At 45.1% G+C, this 27,960-nt stretch overlaps 1 protein-coding gene across 1 annotated transcript in view; it reads right to left on the bottom strand.

Annotated features, from left to right (window-relative positions):
* Positions 1-27,960, bottom strand: part of ClpP (Caseinolytic protease proteolytic subunit) — a 130,815-nt gene that overhangs the window by 16,650 nt on the left and 86,205 nt on the right. The window contains exon 2 of the mRNA XM_067766252.1: positions 18,835-19,248. Coding sequence (XP_067622353.1) covers positions 18,835-19,248 — 414 coding nt within the window. The remainder of the gene's footprint in view (positions 1-18,834; positions 19,249-27,960) is intronic.

Here is a 27,960-nt window from a genome sequence, read left to right on the forward strand (position 1 = left end):
TGGCAAGATGGCTTGATCTCTCAGTGTTTTTGCACGCTGGTATGAAATAACAGACTTTTTGTTGGTTGTGGCAAAAATTCTCCGGATAACTTTTTATGTTTGGAATTCTGAAGTGTGTGCGGTCAGCTATGGTCTTATGTTGTGGACTGTAATTTAGGTGCTGTATATTCCTTTCTCGGGGAGATAGGACGAAATATTCGGCCGGGGTGCGTCTGCTCCTGGAGGTAGGTGGGCGCACCGGGGTCGATCTCAAAGAACGGGTGTGTTTGAAAATAAATAAGAGAATACGAGATTTCTCGTTATAATAGCTGTGATTTTATTGGTAGATATTAAATATACAGGAACTAATATTACCTTTGATAAACGGCAGAGATCGCTGGCGGCAGATGCGTATTGGACGGCTGTTGAAATCCAAGAGGCCGGTTGTATAGAAAGCTACAACCGTTGACCCACAAAATCCTCCGTTTTGGAGGGGAAAGGCACCCATAAATCAACCCCGACAGGCATATGCATGAGTGCTGACAAAAAACACACACATACACGTGCATGTACATGCATGTGGCGGTGATGGTGTGGGTGGTTATAAATTAAGTCGAGCATCGAGTATCGATTCGCAGAGTTGCATTGGGGGGGATCGCAAACAGATGCGGGAAAGTTAGGCGTCCTGCCTAAACAACGCTTTTCTTTGTTTATTGAGTTCTATTAAACTAAGAACATATAAAGTGAGGAATTTTTAATAAATTATACGCAGAGTTTACGGGTGTAATTGATGGAAGAGCAAGGTAGTTATGTATTAGAAGTAGTGGTTCAGATAGTGAGTAGAGGAAGGTACAGTGGATACAAAAATTTTTCTATCCTTGAATTTTATTTTCATATTTTTCATATTTTCCAATATCATGCGATTTCTGTGGCAGCCACTAAGACAGAATCGTCATGATTTTTATGAAGAATTATTTTTATTATTTTTTTTTTGGGATTGTCACATGCACAACCTCTTGGGTTAGTGCAATTATATCATCTTTGAGAACTTGGGTACCTACTATTATTATTTTAAATTTGCCTACTGCAGTAAATATTCAATTCATAATTGTTCCTCAGGACAACTGTGTTTTTTTATTCTTTACAAGTCCTAGATTGGCGGCATTTGTACAGCCTGATAAGGAATTGTCCTAAGCCAATTTTATCATCAACAATCACGTTGCCTGTATTTCTTACGCTACCATTTTTCTACGAAAAGGAGCGCGACATGTCTCATTGTTGCAAATTTATATAGCGCCTCACATATATATTTATAGGTTCTCTTTGTGACTTTTTCTTCATGCTTTTTTTTTTTTTGTTCTTACTGGTTGGTTTTTTATTACTTTTTTTCGTTCTTAGTTTATGGATATTTCCACTGTCCTAGAATTTTCTATTGCTTCGTGACCATCTTTGTCAGGAGCATTCAAAGGAATTATGCAAGTTTTGATTTGCTATTAAATTTTAGTAGGGTTAATGAGTCTGCCTTTACTGTTGATTGCAACATTTTAAGAGTTATTATTTGAATTATTTGTTGCTCTTCCTCAGCTTTGGGTTTGGTTTTAAATAGTAGGATGAAAGTTTAAGTAATAGGGTACTAAAAATAGATTTCCTTAGATACTGAATGGGTTTTAATTGCCTATATTTAACTTTCATATAACTTTTGAGTATCATGGCCATTGCAATGATCAACAGCCCGATTGCGCAGATTAAAACTGCTAGCCAAACATCTGGAATGTTTGGGGTATTTTTTGTTTCTACTTCATCTGGTGATTTGTATTTAACTATCCTGTTTTCTGTTTCTGAATTTCCTGAATTTTCCTTTCCTAATTCATATCCACCTAATGCTATGGTTTGTCGTGTTGCTGTTAAGCGTTGCGACCGCTCGTTGTGTTGCTGAGACTTGTTGGTTTGTCGTGTTGCTAGGGCCTTTTGTGACTGCCTGTTGTGTTAATGGTTGTGATCCATATGGTGTGGGGTCCTTTGTGCGGGCCAAATTAATGAGGTTTTATTTGGTCCTCACAATATATATATTTATTTTGTTTTTTTGCCGCTACCTCTGCTGCCGTTGGTGGCTGGTATTTATCACTGCTGCTGATTTCGATGCTGCTGCCATAAGTCTGTGCTGGCGCTGCTGATGTTCGCTGGTGCTGGCGTGGGCTTTTACATGCCGTTATGGCATGGTACAGTTTTTGATGTTATAAGTTGAAATTTTTGTAGTGTGAAAATTCTTTTTTGTAGATTTTTATGTTTTATATATTTTTTTGTAGGTTTTTTGTTTTATATTTTTTTGTAGTTTTTTGCATTTTATATTTTTTGTAGTTTTTTGCGTTTTATTTTATAAATTTAAAAATTTTTTTAAGAGCAATTGCAATAAATCGTTTAACATCTTTGTTAAATTCTAAAACCGTATGAAGGTGGCCTGGTGCTCCATCCCTTATCCGATTTGGCAAGCTGCCTCACGGTCGCCATGTCAAGTCCCATTTTGGAACTTCTAGAAAAATGTTCTTTTATTTGATTCAGTTTTAGTTTCTTTGGATAATTAATATTTTTAAGCTGTACTACTAGTCTTATTAGTTTTATTTTGAGTTTATACAATTAAGTAATTTAGTTTTAATTTGCACGCACTTAGTTCGTGGTTTTCCTTCTTCGTCGAAAATTACAATAATGACCGGTCCTTTATACCGAGCCGAATTACTTTCCAAATTGTTTCAACATTTGTTGTCCGTTCACAATAGACAATAGTGTTGCACCTATTTGGAAACAGGGTGAGACTTTTATTTCTTTATAAGGCTGCTGTTACAGCACCCACACTGCCACACAAACAACGTCTATCGAAGTAATTTTCCGCCAGGAATAAATCTTCCACCCACAACACCTCCAGTGTATAACCCACAACACCCCCGCCAAGGACACCAATCCTGGAGTCCGATACGATATTCATGTAAGATTTTAGATTTACCAGAGTTCCATGGTTCGCCCGAAGAGTGGCCTATGTTTTCCGTGGCCTTTAAGTAAACCACTGAAATGCATTCGTACTCCCAGTGGGAGAATTTGCTGCGCCTTCAGAAAGCCCTAAAAGGAGAGGCTAGGCAGCGAGTAGATTCACTACTGATACACCCATCTAGCGTATATGCAGCCGTCAAAACATTAGACATTCACTATGGACGCCCAGAGCTTCTGATTAGGAGCCAAATTGCCAAGGCTTGAGCCTTTCCACCTGTCACTGCCGGACGAATCGGTGATATACTAAATTTTAGTTCGATGGTGTCGAATTTAGAAGCATTTTTAGAAACTTCGGGGGCTACGCCACATCTGAATAACCCTATATTAATCGAAGAGCTAGTGAGCTAATTACCGCTCAACAAGAGAAAAGAGTGGACACGCCACATCCTCGAAATACAAAATCCACATCCAAATGTGCGTCAGTTTTCAAACAGGTTGCAAAACACCGTCATGTACGTGTCCATGACGATAGATGTTATGCCAACACGGAATATTTCCAACGATCCCTCATGCCACAAGCCGAAAGGCCCACCTATGCCCATAATGATTGTCACAAAAGAGGTGAAAACATGCTCATTATGTGATCAAAGCCATAACCTCAATCAACGAAAATGACAACAAAACAAATATTTCATCAGTTGAAACAGCTGTTGCTACAATGTATTTGAATACAATATAATCATTCGACCAATTGTCGAATTCACCACAGCGTAAACAGACACTCCTAAAATATTTGCCCGTAAAAATAAAAGGTCCAAAAGGAGAAATCAACGTTATTGCTTTCATAAGCGAAGGCACAAAAATATCGTAATTAGAAGAAAAGGCAGCAGATGCCATCGGCCTCAAAGGCAAATCCGATTTACTTCGGTTGAAGTGGATTGGAAATAAAAGCATGAGCGCACAGTCGCGGCAAGTATCGTTTGGAATCGGCGGCATAAATGAAGCAGCACCGAGTCATCAAATGAAGGGAGTTCTTATAACAAAGAAGTTGTATCTACCACAGCAATCGTTGAAAATGAGCATTCACGAACAGCTGAGAAGTATACCAATCGCAGATTATACCAATGTAACACCACAAATTCTAATTAGACTTTCGCATGCAGATTTAATAAGAACAAGTAAACATGTAAATTTAGATGACGGGTTTGCAGTCCACAAAACAATGGTAGGTTGGACGCTATTTGGATCGAACGAATATCGCTCTAACGACGTCACAATTGGTCATGTAGATATTGATCACACACAACTGGATGAAATAAACAAACAGATGTCAGAGTATTTTTCTGCAGAAAAATTTTAAGTTGTGAAATCGCCAATTGTACTCAGAAGTAGATATAAGAGCCGAAAATTTGTTGCAACAGACAACAAATTTTGTAAACGGCAGGTATGAAACTGGTTTACTATGGAATAAAGATAATATAAATTTTGCGCAGAGTTACAGCACGGCAGTAAAACGCCTAGAGCAAGTTGAAACAAAAATGGCACGAGATAAAGAGTATGGAAAGTGGTACAAGGAAAGGATTGCCGAGTATTTAGACAAGGGATATGCGAAGCGGCTTTCCCCCCATGAAATAAGTATAAGTGCCGATCGTACGTGGTATTTACCACATTTCTCTACATGTAACGTAAATAAGGGTAACAAACGCAGACTTGTTTTCGACGCTGCGTCCAAAATCAATAATATGTCGTTGAATTGTGCCTTAATGAAAGGGCCGGAAAAATACCAACCCAAATCGCTTTTAGTAATATTATGAAAGTTTAGGCAGGGTAAATTAGCAGTGTGTGGAGACATCCGCGAGATGTTTCATTGGATTTTGATTCGTAAAGAAGATCAAAGAGCGCAAAGCTTTCTTCGGAGAGAGGGCGACCTATCAAAAGCGCCCGAAGTCTATGTTATGTGCGCAATAATATTTGGATAATTAAGTTCCCCTTGCTTGGCGCAATTTATAAAAAATATGCATGCTGAAAAATATCGAAATATAAACACAAGAGCCGTAGATGCCATCGTCGACAGGCACTATGTAGATGATTACATGGACAGTTAAAGATAGTATTAAAGTAACCAAAGATGTAATTGACATCCTCAGCAGCGCAGGCTTTGAGCTAAGAGGGTTTGCATCAAATTCAGAAGGGCTTATGAGAGTTGTATCGAACAATGCGCAATCGTGTACGCAACAAAATCTTATAAATCTTATAAAATAAAGTCGCTAAATGTCATGTACGCACATAACTTCACACAGAATGCTCCGATTTTAAAACGGTTTTTTGCATTTGAAAGCGTAGCTACGTGAGATGGTACAGTTAATATAATTTGAAGGTATATATTATAGGGGCGTGGCAAATTGCCGAAATGTAGTAAAAAGTCATTAAAAAAATACTTGATTCCTTTCTTATATCAGCCAAATTTATTTTTTAAACAAGAGTAACATTTTTACCAAAAAATGCGTGTGTGTGGTTGTTCTGTGTCACTGTGCGCGCAAATTGCTTTTGAGTGAGCCAGGGGGCATATATGTAGTATTCGCTGCGTTATTTAACTTCGGAAGTACATTTATATGTATGTATTTTCATATCATATCAGCTTGTAGCCAAGTTAATGCAACATAAATGGTTAAAAATGCAAACATCTCTTGAAAAATAACTCTTTCGTTAAAAATATTGAACATTTCCTTAAAATTCTTAAACAAAAGTTTTGTTTTTTGGTATTTTTGCGTGTTTTTTTTTTTTTTTTTTGTACGAGGAAGCATCGAAAACCTCATAGTCAGTGTGGGACTTTAACTGCACTAAACCTCCTGCCGTCTGAGTACCATTTACCCCCCGGTACTACCGTCAAGTATTCCGTCGGGAGGTAGGTTGAGCACTAAGCTCTACGTCTGTCGGAGTCACGTTGCTGTACTTTGATAATCCCGCGGTATAGTTAAAGCTGGGACTGGCACGCCCTGCTTACTACCTCAATGTGCTTGACACATACCACTTCTACGAATATTTCCAAGCATACCTTAAACACAGACAGTGCTTGTGGCATGTTTGTGCGTTCGACTACTTGTATTGTAGGGTTTTTTTATATATGCATATATATAAATATATACATTTTTTTAAATTTAATTTTAGTAGTTTTTTTGTTTTTTTTTTTGTTTTATTTAATTTTAATAGTTTTTTTCTTCTTTTTTTCATTTAATGTGAATAAGTTTTTTCGTTTTCCCCCACAATACGTAACGGCGGCTTTTCTCGTACATCCACCGGTTGGAGAGGCCTTGTCTCCAATCCGTAGGTTTGTCGTTGCGTGTATGTTGACTGCTTTTGGTCACACGGTTGAAGAGGCCGTGTCTCCAATCCGTGCTTCATTCCTTCACCTGGGGCAGTATTCGAATGGTTGAAGAGGCCTTGTCCAATCCGTCGCCTGGTTTTTTATTACATTACCTTCATATATTCCGGTCTTTTCTTATTTTATCATTTTGACGCCGCTAATTGTACGGAGGCCTTGCATCCAATACGTGCTCAGTTCGATCCCCTCCACTTTTGCAGTTTGTTCTCCACCCACAAACTCGACTGTTCAATGTTCGCTTCCCAAGGCAGACGGTTCTATGTACCGGAGCGACTCGGGATTTTTCCCTACCAAGGACTGTCATTTCAGTGTAACCCCATTTAATTTGTTGCGTCCCTCTCAAAAATTGTCATCCTCCCAGCAGCTCCTTGCAGCAGGACTGCTCCATATTCTCTTGCTCCGGGAAGGTATCGAATCCAATCCGGGTCCGTCTCCTGAACCCGGTCCTGAGAAATGGTTTTGCTGCATCTGCCGGAAAAGAATCTTTTTAGGACGGTCATACTCTGTTCAGTGTGTCTCGTGTAAGGGATGGTTGCATCGGACAGGTTGTTCTGGGCTTGATCCCAAAACCCGACGTCCACGTAACTTTTATAAATCTTTTGTGGCTCCCTGCTGTTCACGCCCAAGGGCGTCCCGTAGTCTACGTTTAAGCGCCCCCACTACCTTCCAGCAGCCCCGCTGCTCAGCAAGCCACAACAAGTACCCGCTGCTGCTCGGCGCCAACAACTCAAACAGCTGCTACCACTCACAACTACTATCTTCGTAGTAGAGTCGGTAGCAATGCTGAGCATCAGCCCCTGTCCCCGTCTCCCCCCCCCCCCTCTTTCCCGGCAGCAATCGTGTAGGTCAGGGAAACAGACTCTTAGTCCCTACCTCCGTTTGCACCGTTTGCCATCACAGAATATATATGTTTGGGACATCCGCCCAATGCAGCTCCTGCCTTGGGTGGTGCCACTTTCCTAGATGTTCTGGTCTCCGCGACGGCAAACCCTCGACGGGTTTCATCGCGACATGTTGCCAGGTCGCAAACCCAAATCATCTGGGTATCCCAAAGCTTGCCCAAGGACGCCCAGTCCCAGGGCCACAACAGCAATTGCGTCCTGGCCTTCCTCAACCCAGGCGTAGACACCCGTCACTTACCCCCAGGGTGGCGACGTCTCCCCTATGCACTTTAGAATTCTGCAGTTAAACTGTAATGGACTAACTGGGAAGATTACGGAGATAGTTGATTTTATGAAGCGGCACAACATCCGCATTGCTGCGATTCAAGAGACTAAACTCACAGCAAGATCTGCATTGCAGACCTGCTCTGGGTATAATGTCCACAGAAAAGATCGCGAGCGGAAATGGAGGCGGCCTCGCGTTTATCATACACCACTCTTTGCAATATTATATATTTGATCCTGGCATCGACCGCAGGGACAATGTCTTAGAACGTCAAGGCCTATCTGTCCGGTCAGGCGATGCAAACCTAGAAATCATCAACATCTACATCCCTCCTGCCACCTGTTGCCCCAGTGGATACCGCCCTTATATCAGAGCCTTACTCACTGGCAACAATAGCATTATCTTAGGCGATTTCAATGCCCATCACGATCTATGGCATTCAAATTTGCGGGCGGACAGTAGAAGTGAGATGTTGGCGGATCAAATAGAAGAAACGACGTTCTGCACAATAAACGGAGACGCTCCCACACGTTTGGTAGGAAGCTGTCACAGTTCGCCAGATATCTCAATCGTGAGCGCAGAACTCGTAAACTGCGTCAACTGGCAGCCGATGGTAACATTGGCATCCGACCACCTGCCCATACTTATTTCGCTCGAGCGTACCGCCGACTTCATCGTCACCGAAAAACGCACTTTCATAAACTTCAAAAAAGGAAAGTGGGAAGAATATAAATCTTATACAGACAACGTCTTTGCTGCCCTCCCTATCCCGACTGATGCCCGCCAAGGGGAGCGTGCCTTCCGCAAGGTCATTGAATCCGCCTCGGCACGTTTCATTCCCGCCGGGAGAATTCCCGAAATCCGGCCCCACTTCCCGGCGGAGGCCGCAAACTTAGCGAGAGAACGTGACCTTATAAGACAGCTTGATCCAGGCGACCCCCAAATAAGGGATATAAACCAACGCATCAGATTTCTTATGGATGAACACAAGCGGGCGAAATGGAGAAGCACCTAAGGGGTTGTCACCTCTCTACCGGGTGGGTAAACTTTGGTCCACCGTAAAGTCCCTATCGAATCCGACTAAGCACAAAGACAAAGTTTCCATCGCCTTTGGCAACAAAGTGCTGTCGGATGCGAAGAAATGCGCGAAAGCTTTCTGCCGACAATATATAATGCATTCTACGGTCGACAAAGATAGACGGAGGGCCAACAGACACGCACGTAAACAAAAATTCAGCGCGTCACAAATCACCATCACCGCTAAAGAGGTTGAGGACGCCATTGGTCGCGCTAAACCATCCAAAGCAGTGGGCCCAGACGGCATAGCCATGCCGATGCTTAAAAGCCTAGGGAAAGAGGGTTTCAAATATTTAGCGCATGTCTTCAACCTGTCTCTTTCCACCTTTGTCATACCCGAGAAATAGAAAATGGCCAAGGTGGTTCGCTACTAAAGCCTGGTAAACCAGCTAACATAGGAGTCGTATCGTCCGATATCTCTCCTATCGCCAGTAGCAAAGACGCTTGAAGCCATTTTGCTCCCTTATTTCCAAGCAAATTTGCAGCTAGCCTCTCATCAGCATGGCTTCAGAAAACTCCATAGCACTACCACCGCGCTAAATGCTATTAGCACCCAGATAAATTGCGGTTTAAATCAAAACCCCCACCATAGAACAGTACTCGTAGCGCTAGACCTATCAAAAGCTTTTGATACGGTCAATCATGGCTCGTTACTGCAAGACCTGGAAGGGTCTACCCTTCCCCCCTGTTTTAAAAGGTGGACCGCAAATTATCTGGGTGGTCGGCAGGCATCGGTGCAATTTAGAAACGAAACATCAAAACCAAGGAAAATTAAACAAGGGGTAATCAACCAACAAGGGGTCACAATCGTTTCCTACGCCGAACTCAAATCCCTAGCTGGCAGTACCTGGGGAAAAGATAAAGAAACGCTCATGACTACATACAAAGCAATTAGCCAGCCGATTACGTGCTACGCGTCACCCATATGGTCGCCAAGCCTAAAAATTACCCACTGGAAGAAGCTACTGGCCTGCCGTAATACTGCTCTCACAATTGCCACGGGCTGTCTTCTTATGTCCCCAGAACACCATCTGCATAATGAGGCGAGAATACTCCCCATCAGGAAGAGAAATGAGATGCTGACCAAACAGTTCCAGTTGAATACCCAGAAACGTGAGCATCCCAACAGACATCTGATTGATGAACCAGCACCACCTAGGGGCTTAAGGAGTCATCTCCGTAAGCACTTTGAGGAAATACGGCACCTGAGAACCCAGCCGTATGAAGCGAAAAAACACAAGCAGGTCCTTGGTGAACTCCACAAACAGGCGTCGGACCTTTATGAATTGCCCGGTGAATCCAGTACTCAAAGAAAAGTATCCAAAACTCGCGGAAGAGGAACGCATACTCCACAGGGAAACGCGTGTCACTCTTGCTCAACTTCGTTCTGGATACTGTAACAGGTTAAACTCTTACCTATCCATAATCAACCCCGACATACAAAATGTATGCCCCGCTTGCAATGTGTCCCCACATGACACCAACCATCTCTTTAATTGTAATGTGGAACCAACGCCTCTAACACCCCTTTCCTTATGGTCCACCCCTGTTGAAACAGCAAGTTTCCTTGGACTCCCGTTAGAGGATATTGATGACAATTTGTGATCGGTCGCGGCTGTTAGGTGGAGCGAAGCACTGCTACAACAACAACACTGTTCAATGTTCGCTGCTGCGCCGGAGCCTTTCCAGACTTCTTAGACACTTCATTATTTCCGCTATTACATCGCATGCCGCGGACCATTTTACCTTGCTTTATGCGTGCATCCAAGAATTGCTTCAGGAGTGTAATCCTCTCCAAAAATTCTGCGTAGTTTGCCTCTCGAGCTATAGAACCTAGGACACTCGACAAATACATGGTAAACATCTTCTACTGTATCGCCGCCACAGTGATCGCATATGTTGTAAGGCTCGTGATTGAATCGGTGCAAATATTCTTTAAAGCATCCGTGACTACTCAGAAGCTGCGTGAGGTAGAAATCTACCTCGCCGTGCTTTCTAGATATCCATATATTAATATCTGGGATACATCGGTGTTTCCAGCGTCCATTTGTTGAGGCATCCCACCTGAGTGCCAGTTCTGCACGCTTAGCTCTTGTGCTCCATCACGTGAGCTTTGACCCTGATAAATCGTCGCTGATTCTTTTGCTAATATGTCTATAGGACACATTCCTGCGATGATTAGTGCTGCGTCGCCAGAGACAGTTTTAAAGGTGCTACAGACGCGTAGTGCGCACAGGCGGTAGGTCCAATTTACCCCGCGGAAGTATGATTTATACTCCGTGGCCTGATGTCAAACAGGAGCCCCGTAAAGTATTTGGCTTTTTACAACGCCAGCCAGAAGTTGACGCCGTCGTTGCTTTGGTCCTCTTTCTTGTATTTATCATTATCCTAGATAATGCTGCTACGGTTTTTGGCATACTCTAAGTGGGTTTTGAATGACAACCTCCTGTCTATCAAAACCCCCAAGTATTTTATTGCAGGCAGCGTGTCGATGTCATGGCGGCCGATTTTTATAGTGATCTGCTCCACCCTTTTCCTACTTGGTATGAGTACAGCCTCTGTTTTTTGTTCCGCCAGCTGCAGTCCATTTTCCGTAGGCCACGATTGAACCATCGCAATGCTTGTATTAGATTTGGCGCATATTTCGCCTAGGTGATTGGCCGTGACTAACAATGCGATATCGTCCGCGAAGCCGATAATTTTCACCCCATTGGGTACCTTGAGGCGCAATACTCCGTCGTACATAATGTTCCAAATCAGTGGACTGAGCACGGAGCCTTGAGGAACACCGCATGTGACGTGAAGCTTTTCTACTCCAGCAGCCGTTCCATATTCCACCACTCTACCTTCAAAGTAGCTGCATATGATCCTACGCAAGTAAAGGGATAGGCCTATCTGGTCCAGCGTGTCTGGAATTTTTTCCCAATTGGCAGTGTTGAAGGCATTTTTCACATCTAAAGTAACGATAAGGCAATATTCCTTAGAGCCATCGAGCCATCGAATGCCACTTATGGCTTCTTGGGCCACTTTCTTCGCCATGTTTGCAGCTTGTATGGTAGATCTTCCTTTCCTAAACCCAAACTGGTTATCGGAAATACCCCCCACATCTTCGATTTCTTTTTCGAGTCGATTATAGAGGACTCGCTCAAGAACTTTACCGGCGGAGTCGAGCAGGCATGTATATGCTAATATTTGTGCACTAAAGAAATTTAATTCAATATATTTTTTATGCTATGGTAGTCCTGGCATGCGTCTGTACAATATGGCTATCAAATGGAAGCTGTTTATGAGTACTTTGATACGGGGAATTTTTCGTACCCCTGGATGACTAGGGTCTCGCGATATAGGCCAAAACGTGGACCCGGGTACCCCTAGACAGTGTTGACACAATATGGATATCAAATGAAAGCTGTTGATGAGTGCTTTAGTAGAGGGTAATTTGCATACCCCTGGGTGACTAGGCTCTCGAGATATAGGCCAAAAAGGTGGGCCATGGTACCCCTAGACAGATTTTACACAATATGGATATCAAATGAAAGCCGTTAATGAGTGCTTTAGTAAAGGGTAGTTTTCAAAACTATTTGTGACTAGGGTCTCGAGATATAGGCCAAAACGTGGACCCGGGTACCCCTAGAATGTGTTTACACAATATGGATAACAAATGAAAGCTGTTGAGTGCTTTAGTAGAGGGTAATTTGCATACCCTGGGTGACTAGGGTCTCGCGATATAGGCCAAAACGTGGACCCGGGTACCCCTAGATACTGTTTACACAATATGGATATCAAATGAAAGCTGTTGATGAGTGCTTTAGTAGAGGGTAATTTGCATACTCTGGGTGGCTAGGGTCTCGCGATATAGGTCAAAACGTGGACCCGGGTACTCCTAGACAGTGTTTACACAATATGGATATCAAATGAAAGCTGTTGATGAGTGCTTTAGAGGGTAATTTGCATACCCCTGGGTGACTAGGGTCTCGAAATATAGGCCAAAACGTGGGCCCGTGAACGCCTAGACAGAATTTATAGGAGTCTCGGGATATATGCCAAAACGTGGATCACGTTAACACTAGGATGTGTTTTTACATTATAAACATCAAATTGAAGCTGTTGATGAGTGCTTTAGTACAGGGTAGTTTTCATACCTATTGGTGACTATGGTCTCGAGATATAGGCCAAAACGTGGGCCCGGATACCCCTAGAATGTGTGTGTAATATGGATATCAAATGAAAGCTGTTGCTGAGAGCTTTAAAGTAATTTTCATTGTGATATTCGATTTAGGCTCATCAACCTGGCAATACTGATAAATATGCATGCGAAGCCGAAATAAAGACATGAATTAATAATACACACATACCTATTTACATACGTATTATTCGATTTGCCTGAAATTTGGTATATAAATTTGCCTATATTAGTATTTACGATTCTTTTTTCCCGGGAAGTAGACCAGATACGGACTGTGACTGAGACTCGGAATGGGACTGGAACAAAATAGATACCACCCTCTGGGACTGGCAATAAGATATGAAGAAGAATGAGAAGAACTTGAGAGAAGAGGAAAGAGGGAAGGAGAAGGAGACTGATAAAGAGATAGAGTGAGACGAATATAGAGATAGATGAAGCGAAAAAGACGGAGGGAGGAGAGAATAAAAGGATTAAGAAAAAGTGAAGAGGGGGAGGGAAGATTTAGACGGAAAAAGCTTATTAAAATGTATGCAGATAGACCAAATTTAGGGCAGAACAATGTCTGCCCGGTCTGCTAGTAATTATATATGCCGAGTTGAAGGTGCTACCGAAAAGGCATTGGGTATGCACTGGAACCCAAACGAAGATTATTTTTTATTCAAGCTAAGCATTACTATGTCGATATTCGACCCACTTGGTTTTACGAGCAAAGGTGCTAATGCAAAGCTTGTGGCACAGAAGCGTTGACTGGCATGAGCCAATCCCTGAATACATTTAGAAGAAATGGATGCAGTGGTACAAAACGCTGAACACCATCGAAGATTTCAAGATGCCCAGACGCTATAGCGTAAGTTTTCTGAATCCGAATGCTAACAAACAACTGCATGTTTTTGTCGATGCTACCGAGATCGCATTTGCTGCCGTCGCTTTCTGGCACACTCAATACACAAACAACACAGAAGTCATATTTGTAGCTGGTCGATCCCGATGTGGCCCGCTCAAGCCCCTGTCCATTCCACGGTTTGAGTTGGAAGCAGCTGTCCTGGGTAAAAGGTTAAAAGAAGCGGTCATCAATATCCATGACGTGCAGCTAAATAAAGTGATGTTGTGGGCAGACTCAAAAATAGTTATGCAGTGGATAAGGTCCGATGCCAGATACTACAAGCAGTTCATAGCACACCGTATAGCTGAGATCTTGCAAACATCCGAACCCAGTCAGTGGAGGTGGAATGGGACTGGACAACAACCCAGCCGATGATGCAACGCGCATCAAAATATTTTCTAGAAATAGTAAATGGTTAAATGGACCTAACTTTTTGAGATTACCTGATACTGAATGGCCAGTTATGCCAAGCGATATTAATCGAAACGAAGACCAAGAGAGACGCTCTGAGCAAATATATACGATAGCTTTAGCAGACGTGGTAATCCCATTCAACAAGTATTCAAATTATTATAAGTTTTTGAGAGTAATGACATGGGTACGATTTGCTATAGTAAAATTTCGAAAGTGTAAAGGCTATTCTTATGCTCCAAAGTTCGTTACTGCAAATGAAATTAAGCGAACTGAGTTACTAATTTCCGCACTAGTACAGCAAAACGTGTTTGCTGACGAGATAGAGTCGTTACGCAAATTCCGAAAGTTAGTTCTCTTTTTAAGCTCAGCCCAATACTAGACGAGGAAGATACCTTACGATTGGCTGGGAGGATTAATTACGCAGAACGCCTACCACTGTCAACTAGACGGCCAAAAGACCACCCTGTATCCCGCCTTATAGCCAAACACTATCATGAAATTTTCCATCACCATAATTTTGAAGCAGCACTATGCGCAATACGTCGGAAGTTTTGGATTCCAAGCGCACGCCGAGTATTAAGGTCAATTAAATCGAATTGTCAAATGTGCAAAAATTTATCAGCTGTACCTGAACCACCAATCATGGGCCAAGTACCCAGCAATCGAATTACGCCCTTCGTTCGCCCATTCACGTATTCAGGCGTCGACTATTTCGGGCCCATATTGGTATCCATAGGCCGGCACCGAGAAAAACTTTGGGTCGCGCTTTTTACTTGTCTAACTATCAGAGCCATCCATTTAGAACTAGCTAAGGACCTCTCGACAGATTCCGCCATAATTGTCTGTCGTAATTTTGTAAACCGAAGAGGTGTCCCGGCGCGAGCTAGGAGCGATAAGAGAACAAATTTTGTTGGCGCGAGTAAGGAGGACTGGGTAAGTGTGCAGGTCGGCATGCAATCGGAATGCCATTGTAGAGGAGTGGAGTGGGTTTTCAACACACCCGCCAATCGTTCTGCAGGAGGCGCATGGGAGAGAATGGTAAGAAGCGTAAAACGCGTTTTATTGTTCACACTTAAAGAACGAGTGCTACATTGGAAACGTTACAGAGTCTACTGATTGAAACAGAAAATTTGATAAATTCGTGTCCACTAACACTTCCACTAGAAAACAAAGACGCCGAACCTCTAACACCAAATAATTTTGTTGCTAGGTTGCCCAAATGAAATACAAACTCCTGCACTATCATACGAAAAAATGTTTGCGCAAACAATGGCATTAGCGCAGCAACTAAAGCAAACCTTCTGAAAGAGGTGGATACTTGAGTATCTTCCCACTTTGAAACGACGTACTAAATGGTATAAGAGAGTAAAGCCAATAGCGGTAGGTGATGTTGTTATAATCTGCGACGATAACGAAAGCCGAGGGCATTGGAGACGAGACATCGCCACAGAGGCAAAGCCAGCTCCAGATGGTAAGTCAGCATCCAAATTTGCAATACTTGACGTTGGTAGTGGTTCTCTTACCAGTGACGTGAATCACGAGGGGGAGGATGTTACTGCTTAAGCCACCGAATGCTCGGAAATATTCCTGAAGACCGTTATAGTATTTTATATTTGATTTAAATAAAACTGCTTGTCAATCACTTCGAAACTGAATTTGAATTTTCTTACTACTTATACCAAAAATTACAATTTATCTGTATTAATTGTGGATTTGTATTACTACTATGCATACATGTAGATTTGTATTGCTATGCATACATGTAGATTTGTATTACTATGCATGCATGTAGATTTGTATTACTACTACGCATACATGTAGATTTGTATTGCTATGCATACATGTAGATTTTTATTACTATACATGCATGTATATTTGTATTACTACTATGCATACATGTAGATTTGTATTGCTATGCATACATGTAGATTTGTATTACTACGCAGGCATGTAGATTTGTATGTAAAGTCAGCAGATCGATATTCAGGTGAAATGTGAATATTTGGTTAATTCATATTATTGGTTGTATGTAAATATTTTGGTGACAAACTAACATTGCCGATAAGCATAATTTGTTATGTGTGAATTCACAAGGGTTTCATGAGGTCAATGTAATTTATGTCTTATGATATTGTAATATGATTATGCTATTACTATAATGTATTGGCATAGAAGTTCATGATGCGTAAGGCCGCAAATGTATTGCATATGTGGGCATGACGCATATTGCTACAATTCCCTCTATTGTTATATTGCATTTTATTCCCTGTGCTATATTTGTCATAGCTTCATGAATTTAATTCCCTGACTAATAAAACAGCTTGAAGTACGACAGCAGAGATCACGGGTGTTTTAATTTTAAGGTTTTCACCCCTTTTCCATCGTTTGAAAGTCCGTTTCTCTCTCCCCTGACCGAAGCGTATTTTTAGACTCGCAGCATCATTCAGCTGTTTGCTTACTTCCAACATACGCCCCCACCCTCTACGCCTATACGTTTGTCTTTTCCTGCAACTTCCAAGTCCTCGAAGTCCTTGTGGTTATTCTTAAAATTTTCATCACAATTGATCTGTTTGTGCACCTCTGCCACTTCGCTTATGCCTCTGTCATTTCACTTTCAGGTTCTCGAGGTCCTTTTTGAGCGCTTGGAGTTAGTGTCCTGATGACAAGGCGCATATAACTACTACCTGCGCACGAGGACATTTGCCCAAGCTGTTATTGCAACACATCCTCCGATTCCTTACAAATTTGGAGGATGTAGTACTGGCCCCCCTCCACGGGTGGAGATACATGAAGAACCTTCCAACCCCGTGTTGGTATATTCGAGATTTGAAGCTGAATGTTAAGCGCGTCCTCTGCCTTCACTACTCGGGGTATCCAAACCTTGGCCTTGGTGTCGCGGGGACCATTGCCCTATCCACTACTTTCAACCTTACGCCTTCTTGTTTTTGAAGTTCTTGAACAACTCTCTGCCGCCATTTTAAAGGCGCGTTATTGGTGCATGTCATAAGTTTAACCCCATTATGCTATTCATCTGTTTCGAAGGATGGTAGCGGTTTACTTGGCTCATTATGTATCATTTTGATCATGCTGCTTATCAGCTCCCCTTCTACGGATCTCTACGTCTCGGTTGACATCTGCCTATTGGTGTTGCTGCAATCTAGTAGTGCTACAGTCAGGGACTGCTTTGCAACATGATTGATCTTCTTCTCGGTGGAAACTGGAGTCTCAGCGTTAGCTCCCTTTAGTATCTCCGAGCAAGCTTTTGAGGAACATGGCTTTCCAGTACCTCCCTCTTCTTTGCGGATTTTGAAGTCTGGTACCTGTCATTCCGACTAGTTCGCCTCCTGGTTCTGTGACTTTGGCGTTTGTCCTCCCCCTTCTGCCTCTAAAAAACAGGCATGTCAGGCTCAGAAGATCGCTGACTCTTTCCTCTTGGGGCTTTTCCTTTTCGATGTGGTTGCAAAATTGCGGATTGGTAGTAGCAAAGTTTTGTGAACTGTCCTCGACATTCTTTCACTGTCTCTCTGGCCCATGGCAAGCGATGACATTGCTGTTGTTGTAGCAATGCTTCGCCCAATTCAATAGGGGCCATTACTCACAAATTGTCATCAATATCCGACGCCTTTTTGTGGATATTACTGAGGACCTATTTGTGTTTTTTTCTTCATAGGGCTGTGTTCTCAGGTGCCGTATTTCCTAATAATGCTTGCGGAGATGACTTCTTAAGCCCCTGGGGCGTTGGCCTCTTCAATCAGATGCCTGTTGGTATGCCCAGCCTTATGAGTATTCAACAGAAACTGCTTGTTCAGCATTTCATTTCTCTCTGCAGAGCGCCAGAAATAGCAAAAATTAAATTTCAATTGAGATGATGGAGCAGTTGTTATTCTCATGGAAACAAAGCTACCACATTCGAAGAATTAGACAGGAAAAAACATTAAATTTTGCGCAAATTGTGAATGAATTTATTTTTCAGCCTGGAACACAGCAACGTCGGTGTTACATCCAACAGAATTATGGAATATGTATAATATCACCAATTTGGATGAATTCCGAACAAACAATTCTATGGAAGGGTGGCATAACACCATGCGAAGTGCGTTTGGGACACACGCTTACGTATTTAATTTCATAAATAAAATGAAAAAAACGAACTGGAAATAACAGAAACAAAGCTGAAGCAATTTTCAGCTGGGCGTAGCCATATCGAAAACGCAAGAAAAAATATAAAGGCTTCGACCAGCGTTTATTTAATATTGTAAATTCATTTGAAAAAGATAAACGCGAAAACGATTTAATTAATTACATTTGCCATTGCACACAATTTAAAAGCTTAAATTGTACTACTTTTTTTAAACATAATACCTTCCAAATAAATAAATGTTTCTGAATTTAGAGAAAAATTTTGTTTCTTTTGTAGTCTGATTACTTTCTGAATTTTGATTTCACTTACGACTTCTTAAATTTGACTTCTGAAACTTGACTTCTGAGATTTGACTTCTAAGTTTTATCCTCTGAATTTTGTCTTTCTGAAAAAGTGTTCTGATTAGTGTTTTCTGAAAAAATGTGTTTCTGAATTTATGGTGGGCACCGAAGCCACTAGAGGGGACGACGATCAAGCTCGGGCTGTAAAAGTAAACAACAGTCCTGGAAAATACATTACGAATTCTCTTAATAAAGTCAGTCAGGTTAAACTCTACACATTGTTATTAGGCAATAAGTAAATATAAATTAAAAATTGTTAATTTGGTATGTAGAAATAGTTACCTGAGCCCCTCCAGATGGTTGGTGTATCATGATGCGAGCATTGGGAAGAGAATATCTCATGCCCGCTGTTCCTGCTGTTAAAAGTAATGATCCCATTGAACATGCCTGCCCAACACACCAGGTTGATATAGGTGGTTTGACGTATTGCATAGTGTCATATATAGCTAATCCAGCAGTTACAACTCCACCGGGAGAGTTTATATACATATGTATCGGCTTACTAAAATTTTCCGATTGAAGGAAAAGTAATTGCGCTACGACTAAGGAGCTCAAGTCATCGTGTATTGGTCCCATAACACACACTATACGCTCTTTAAGTAACCGCGAGAATATATCATAAGCACGCTCACCTCTACCCGTCTGTTCAACAACCATAGGGACAAGATGAATATATTTCTTTTGTGAATAAATTTTCTGAAAAATAAGAGCAATAAAAACTCTTCAAAAAGCTATAGTTACAAGCAGACTGGGGCAATTTTAGTTCTAATCACACTGGATCACAAATTCCAATTTTTTTCTGCACCAGAGACGCCATTATGAAATTCCTATGTAAAATCACTCCCTGATTCCGAAAATCAAGGTTATTTTTAATTCTATGGTAACGTTTTTGAGATATTTACAAATTACCGTTTTTTCCAAAAAAAAAAAATTGGGTCCTCGTAATCATACACTCATGGACAAAATAATAGGTATAAACAGCTTTGGTACAGGGGTATCTTAAGAAATGTTAAGCTGTCTTATGCGGAAGAAAACACTCCACTCAGATTGAGTTATTACCAAGATAACGCTACAAAACATACTTACACGTTGGTATCTGAGTGGTTCAGAAATGGAATTGTCACATGTATGCAATGGCCAGGTCAAGCCGATTGAGAACTTGTGAAGTGACCTTAGGAAAAATTGGCGTCCTTTTTATTTACAAAACAATCGAGTTATTTTGGCAGAAGACAACGGATTGGGATATGGTAGGACTCCATTGGAAACCTGACAAAAATTATTCAAAGCCATGCCCAATAGACTAGGCAAAGTTATACAAAGCATGGAGGAGATACCGGTGATTAAGAAAACCGTGGAGAAAGGAATTATATTTCAATGGTGTACTTAGATTTCTAAGAAAAGTTTCATACACCTATTATTTTGACTAACGAAATTGTTTAATTGACACAGTTTTCTTGTAAATGGATGAATTAAAATTGTTTGCATATATTTAGTAAAAGTAGCTAAAGTTATAAATATTACCACACACAATTTTTTTCATTTGCAAAATCTTGTACACTGAAAGAAATGGTGCTAGGAAAATAAACAAATCGGTTCTATTGTTCTTGACTTCACCGAGATTCGGTGAAATTGATCGAATTATTGTTAATTCCACCGAGTTCTTTGTCAAACGAACAAATTAGTTTAATCATTTCAACAGAAGAGAAATTGTGGCTCTTATGAGGTGGGTTTTGTCTAAGGCTGGGGTAACGCTCAGTCAATTCAGAGTCGAATAAAGGTCCCACAAACCCCCACTGAATAAATACACACTATTTATGTGTTACGAACACACGCACACACGGCTGGAGATATTAGGCGGGCAGCAGTTTTCCGTCGCAAGATGGCGGAGAGGAGATTCGGTAGGGTGGTTGAACGGTTGGGTAACGGCCGGGTGGGTACGACGGTACGGAAGCAGCGGCGGGATAGAAGCAGCGGCTTAAACGCGGTAGGATGGCAAGCGGTCAGAGGTCGTCGTAGCAGCGGCGTGAAGGGTGCAGCGGCTTAACGGCGGTAGGATGGCAAACGGCCAACGGTCGTCGTAGCAGCGGCGTGACGGATGCAGCGGCTTAGCGGCGGTAGGATGGCAAACAGCCAACGGTCGTCGTAGCAGCGGCGTGACGGATGCAGCGGCTTAACGGCGGTAAGATGGCAGACGGCCAACAGTCGTCGTAGCAGCGGCGTGACGGATGCAGCGGCGGTGGGATGCGGAGTGCGTACCAGGGCCGGGGAGAGGGAAAGCAGGCTGGCGATGGTGTTTACCTGGACAGCGGCGGCTCTTTCCGGGCGGGGTAGGATAGGCGTACCGGCGGGCTTGTACTGGTTGGTCGGCTTCGGCAGGATCGGGCTGATCGATCGTCTTCGGCAGGCTCGGTAGTCGGCGGGGCAGTCACCCGCGGGAGAAACTGCGAGGACTCCGGTTAGTGCTGGTTTCATCGCTGGACACCTCCGCCTCCCTACTTGCACGCTAATAGAACGTGCGTAAGGGGGCGGGGCTGTACCAGCCGAGACACCGTGGGTCGATCCGTGCGCGCAGGGAAAGTGCACCTTAACGGCACAGCGGTAGTTCCTGTGCGCACGCATCGGCTCACGGCTCAAACAAGAGCTATGGAGGGGTCGTGCGGTCGTTCGGGCAGCGGGTCATTCCTGACCAGACCAGCGCGACGGAGGGAAAAGTAGCCCGAAGACACCACTCTCGTCGTCCAGCTCTGGTGGAGGGCGACCCACGCCATGACGGCGCCCCTGCCACGCAGCCCGAGCTGAGGGGGGAAGGGGGTGTTTGGTCAATTAGGCAGCGGGCCGCCCAAGCACCAAGGTGGGCGATGGAGGGAAAAGTAGTCCGAAGACACCACTCGCGTTGTCCAGCTGTGGTGCAGGGCGACCCATGCAATGACGGCGCCCCTGCCACGCAGCCCGAGCTGAGGGGGAAGGGGGTGTTTGGTCAATGAAGCAGCGGACCGCCCAAGCACCAAGGTGGGCGACGGAGGGAAAAGTAGTCCGAAGACACCACTCGCGTCGTCCAGCCTCGGTGGAGGGTGACCCGTGCCATGACGGCGCCCTGCCACGCAGCCCGAGCTGATGGGGAAGGGGGTATTTGGTAATTGAGGCTGCGGGCCGCTCAAGCACCAAGGTGGGCGACGGAGGAAAAGTAGTATAAAGACTCCACTCGCGTCGTCCAGCCCTGGTGGAGGGTGACCCGCACCATGACAGCGCCCCTTCCACTCAGCTAGCTAGCCGGAGTGGCTATTTTGTCTTTAAAAAGACAACCACTCCCGCTGGCTCACCTGCGAGGACTGAATTCCAAAAAGGCAAATTCTCTGTTTATATGTGTGGTGCCGCAAACTGGTTGAGAAACCAATACACCATTATTGTGACTTTCTTGTGACTTTCGTTTGTTGACGGAACACTCAATTGGTTTGCTATCAGTCGGTGGTAGTGTGTGGTTATTTACAATTGTGGTTGTTGGCTATGATATAGAAGAATAAGTACAGGGAGGTTCAGGTTTAAGGTAATACAGGGGGGTGATGTTATTGTAACGCTACGTTACAGTCCCCCTCCCACTTCGGTTGACGGAAAGCTGCGGTGGGGAAAGTTGGGTCTCCAGGCATGGCCTAGGCCTTATGCCGGTGTGCATGTGGGCGAAGCACTTTATTTAAAAAAAAAAATTCCAATAATATACAGTCATTCCACTTAAGTTGTAACAGAGTTAATGTGTACATATCATATTATTTTAATTCATCAATTAAAAAAAAAAAAATTTCTTTTTTCCTTTTTTCCTGTCGGGGTGTGGATAGCACTTAAACTGTATCCGTTTTAGTGCTTCTCCTGTGTCCCGTTTTAATATGTTGTGTTTTTTTTTTTTTTTTTAAATAATTCACATTTCATGTGTGCCTTAAGTCTAACAGTTTCTTTTTTTTTTTTTAATAAATAAAAATAAATTCGGTTGGCCTCCTTTCTTGCTGTCTCATTCAACAGGTACCATTCGGTTCATTCCCATCAGCGACACTTTCGCCTGGTTCTCGTCCATCATTTTTACTTTAACCCGTTGGTTCTTCCAGTGGAACGTCCAGGTTTTCTTTCCCCCTCTTTTCGGGCGCTTCAGCCTTAGTCCTCGGGATCCGGCAATTTTTCCTTCGTTATTTTTGTTGTTTCGTTGGTTTCGGGGGCGCGCCGTTCTTGCGGCTCTGATGCCGACGCCTCCTCCCGGATGGCCATTAGGTGGTCTATTGGTGGCCCATGAAAAATTTGTATGCGTTGGATTCTCGGTTTGTTTGCCGGCCATAATGTTGCCTCAAACGGTGGGCGCCATGGGCGGATCGGTTTTGGTGAGTCCTGTGGTGTGGGTTGCCGGTGTTTGCGACTCATGTTGGGCGGTTTGGTTTGTGGAATTATTAAATAAACGGGTTGTTTAAGATTCGTACGGCTTCAAGTCTTGCAAGTGTGAGTGCGCGTGTTGTCACTTTGGTCGCTCCGGGTGGCTTAGTTTCACCGTGTTCGTGGAAACATGTTCCATCACCAAGTATGGGCCCGAAAATTTTGGTGCTAACTTCTGGGCGAATTTGTCTGCCGCGGATGAGAGTGGGTGGTCCCTTTTCATCAGCTGCCCGCCTATGCGTGGTTTCCATTGCCGTCTGCGTAAGTCGTAGTGTTTTTTCTGTTGCTTTGAAGCTTTGGCTAGGTGCCCTTTTATCTCGTCCCATGGTGATGGACGGTGGTGCGGTTGGTGGCTCTGTTCGTACTGCTCCCTCCGTGCGCACTTGCTGCGGTGCTGTAAGGTCTCTACCGAAATTGATTTCTGCATCCGATGCTGTTGCAGGTTCGTGGCTAGCCGTGTTTATTGCGAATGCTATTTGCGGAATCTCTTTGTCCCAGGTGCGGTGGTCGTCCTTGCATCGCTGAGCTATCATGGTCTTCACGACTCCGTTGGTTCGCTCGGTGGGATTTTCGTTGGGTGCGTAGGCTGCCGTAAACTTGTGATCGATGCGGTGGTCGTTCAAAAACGTGGCTAATGCCTTCCCGACGAATTGTTTCCCATTGTCGGTGAGGAAGGTTTTTGGGCAGCCAAAGCGGTGTATGACTCTCTCATGGAGTGGGATCAACTGAAAATGAATCAACTCCACCCACTTTGAGAATTTATCCACTAGGACGAGCAGACAAGTATTTCCCTGCTTGGAACGGGGCAGTGGTCTCACGAAGTCGGCGGTTATTTTTTCCCATGGTCGTGACGATGGCATGGTTGCCATCAATCCTGCTGGGCGTCTTTGCTCGACTTTGTATTCCGCGCATCTGATACATTTCCGTACGTGTTTGACACCATCGCGGAACGTCCCGGGTCAGTAATAGTTCTTTTGCGCTCTTTTGAGCGTTTTCTTCACCCCGAGATGTCTGGCGGCGGCGGCGTCGTGGACTTCCTGTAGTACGTCTTTTTGTCGGCTGGGACGCATAGCTTCATTGCGGTGACCGCGAGAGTTGATTCCTCGGGCCAATGTGGCTGAAGAGTCGTTTATCGACGATCTGGTAATCTGGATGTGCCTGCGGTTGTTCCTGCGCTTGTCTTGCTTTCCTCTCGTGCCAGTCGTTTGTTCCGTTGGTTATGGTATAAAAAATATCGTCTTCAGCGTGTTGTAGCGGGCAGCGGGAGAGCGCGTCGGCTACCACATTTTGTGCTCCTTTCCTGTATTCTATCTCGAAGTTATATTGTTGTAATTCCAGTGCCCATCTTGCCAGACGTCCAAAGGGGTTTTGAAGCGAGTGCAGCCATTTTAGTGAGTGGTAGTCGGTGATGACGGTGATACCCCTCCAGGTACGGTCTCATCTTACGGATACCCCATAGCACGGCGAGGCATTCTTGTTGGCTGGCCAAGTATCGCTTTTACAGCTGGGTTAGGCTTCGGCTGGCGTAGGCTACCACATTCTCGTGGTCGGAATGGCGTTGATAGAGCACGACGCCCAGACCCTCTCCGCCCGCGTCGGTCTGGAGAAAGAACGGTCGAGAGAAGTCTGGACAACAAAGTATTGGCGCGCTGGAAAGCTTATCCTTGAGTGCTTTGAAAGCGTGATTTTGTTGCACCTCCCATTTCCAGACTTGTCCTTTTTTCAGCAGTTGGTTAAGCGGTGCGGCGAGCGTAGTCTGCCACGAAGCGGCGATACCAGGACACGAGTCCAAGGAAACGGCGAAGCTCTTTGAGTGTTTTCGGTGCGGGCATCTTCTGTACAGCTGTTACTTTTGCTGGGTCGGTGTGAATTCCTTTCGAACTGATGATGTGTCCTAAGTAATGGAGTTGTTGCTGGACGAAGCTGCACTTTTCGAAGTTTACTTGCATCTTGTGTCGTTGTATGCGCCCGAACACTTCCCCCAAGATCGCCAAGTGTTCTTCGAAGGCATCTCCCAAGACGATAACATCGCCCAGGAAGGCGAAAACTTTTGGTTGGAGTTCGGGCCCAAGTATCGAATCCAGAGCGCGTTGAAATGTAGCCGGAGCAGAGTGTAGGCCAAATGGCATAACTTTCCACTGGAACAATCCCCTGCCAGGAACTGTAAATGCGGTGTATGGTGGGGATGCTCTGGCGAGCGGGACCTGCCAGTAGCCGTTATTCAAGTCAATAGTAGAGATGAGTTTCGCCTCTTTCAGCTGGTCGAGAATGGCTCCGATTTGCGGCAACGGGTAAGCGTCTGGTTCGCTGGCGGCGTTGAGCTGACGGTAATCTATGCACATCCTCCAAGTGCCCTATTTTTTGCGGCCTAGCACGATTGGCGAGCTGTACGCGGTTCGTGATGGCTCTATTCTTCCTCCTGCTAATAACTCGTCTACCTCTTCGTTGATGACTTGTTGCATGGCCGGGTTGCGGGGGTAGTATCGATGCTTCAGCGGTCGGTTGTGTTTGAGGCGAATCGTATGCTCGGCTGCAGTGTTTGGTCCGATGATTTCGCCAAACCGCTTTTGGTGGTGTGCCAGGAAGTTTCCCAGTTCCATGTTTTGGTCGTCGCTTAGGTGTTCTCGGCTCGTCAGTGCACATAGCGTATCCACTTCGGGTGCTCTCTTGGTCACGGTGGCCTCCAGCGGCTGACCATCCAGCGTGAGGACGATTCCCCTTTTTCTTAGGCAGTTCATTCCGAGGATTACCTGTTCGGCCAAGTTTGGGATGACGGACAGCATCGCGTTTGTGGCTCGTCCTTGATACACAATCTTTGCAGGGTAGGAGTTCGAGGTAAAGACACACGTCTGGTCTGCCAGCTGGATGCTTCGCTTGTTGGGGCGCGCCTTAATGTTGTTCTCTTCTAGGTGCTTCCGTACGGTGTCATCTACGTGGGATAGGGTGGCGCCGGTGTCCACTAGTGCGCGCACGCTCATGCCCTCGATGACCACTGGTATGTAGAATCGGCCATCTACTTATGTTTTTGCGGTTGATTTGCCGGCGGGTGGTTCCCTCGTTTTCTCTGGTCGGACGTACGGTGCTTGGCGACTTCCTTTAATAGCGTTGGGTGGTCGGGAGCAGTCGGTTGACAGGAGTGCGGTAGCATTCGGCGAGCTCCTCTATCCTCACAAGAAATTCGTGCAACGACTCCTCTCCCGAAAAGTGCAAATCCCAGCGGCGAACTGTATTCATAAGTTCACACCATCGCTCATTTCGTCTCACTTCGGTGATGCGTTCTCTCTCTTTCCTCCGTGCGGCTGTGGGCTGTGGATCTGGATTGAAGGGATCGGCTTTGTTGTTGGCTGAGGTAGCATAGCGGACTTCCCCTCTTCCTCGTTCACTTCCCGTTCCAGCTCTTTCAGCAGGTCTTCACTTGATTTTCTGGCGCGTTTCGCTCGCACGTAAGTACTCAGTGAGCGATGCAGCTCTGCTACGGTTTGGCCTTCCACGTCGATTCGGCGTTCCTTACACTCCTCGATCAGCCTCTCCCTCCTAAGTAGGTAGATCCAATTGAGCAAGTCGGTGTTCAGCAGCGTGCCTTCAGGAACCGGTGTATGTGTTGTTTCTAGCGGCGTGTTCGTTGAACCCGCCCCGGCAGTGTTGGTGGTGGTTTTAGTTGTTTTTCCACGGTCATCTGCGGAGGAGGGTCACTGTTCGGGTGCCATTTATGAGGTGGTTTTTGTCTAAGGCTGGGGTAACGCTCAGTCAATCCAGAGTCGAGTAAAGGTCCCAACAACCCCTACTGAATAAATACACAATATTTATGTGTTACGAACACACGCACACACGGCTGGAGATATTATACGGTCAGCAGCTTTCCGTCACAAGATGGCGAGGGGGCGGAGCGGCGGCTAACGGTCGTTGGAATAGAGGAGGTTCGGTAGTGTGGTTGAACGGTTGGGTAACGGACTGGTTGGTACGGCGGTACGGAAACAGCGGCTTAACGGAGGTAGGATGGCAAGCGGCCAACGGTCATTGTAGCAGCGGCGTGACGGATGCAGCGGCTTAACGGCGGTAGGATGGCAGACGGCCAAAGGTCGTCGTAGCAGCGGCGTGACGGACGCTGCGGCTTAGCGGCGGTAGGATGGCAAGCGGCCAACGGTCATTGTAGCAGCGGCGTGACGGATGCAGCGGCTTGACGGCGGTAGGACGGCAGACGACCAACGGTCGTCGTAGCAGCGGCGTAACGGATGTAGCGGCTTAACGGCGGTAAGATGGCAGACGGCCAACGGTCATCGTAGCAGCGGCGTGACGGGTGCGGCGGCTTAACGGCGGTAGGATGGCAAGCGGCCAACGGTCGTCGTAGCAGCGGCGTGACGGATGCAGCGGCGGTGGGATGCGGAGCGCGTAGCAGGGCCGTGGAGAGAGGGAAAACAGGCTGGCGATGGTGTTTACCTGGGCAGCGGCGGCTCATTCCGGGCGGGGTAGGATGGGCGTACCGACGGGCTTGTATTAGTCGGTCGGCTTCGGCAGGATCGGGCTGATCGATCGTCTTCGGCAGGCTCGGTAGTCGGCGGGGTCAGTCACCTGCGGGAGAAACTGCGAGGACTCCAGTTGGTACTGGTTTCACTGCTGGACACCTCCGCCTCCCTACTTGCACGCTAATAGAACGTGCGTAAGGGGGGCGGGGCTGTACCAGCCGAGACACAGTGGGTCGATCCGTGCGCGGAGGGGAAGTGCACCTTAACGGCACAGCGGTAGGCCCTGTGCGCATGTATTGACTCACGGCTGAAACCAGGGCTATGGAGAGGGGTCGTGCGGTCGTTCGGGCAGCGGGTCATTCCTGACCAGACCAGGGCGACGGAGGGAAAAGTAGCCCGAAGACACCACTCTCACGCCACGGCCGCACCCTCTTCTCCCTAGCTAACTAGTGGGAGTGGTCCCACCGCTCCGGCCAGCCTATTAAACCAGAGCTAAGGGGAAGGGGTGCTTTGGGTCATTGAGGCAGCGGGCCGC

This window comes from Eurosta solidaginis, chromosome 2 (assembly GCF_040869045.1).
Source record: "Eurosta solidaginis isolate ZX-2024a chromosome 2, ASM4086904v1, whole genome shotgun sequence".
NCBI lineage: Eukaryota > Metazoa > Arthropoda > Insecta > Diptera > Tephritidae > Eurosta > Eurosta solidaginis.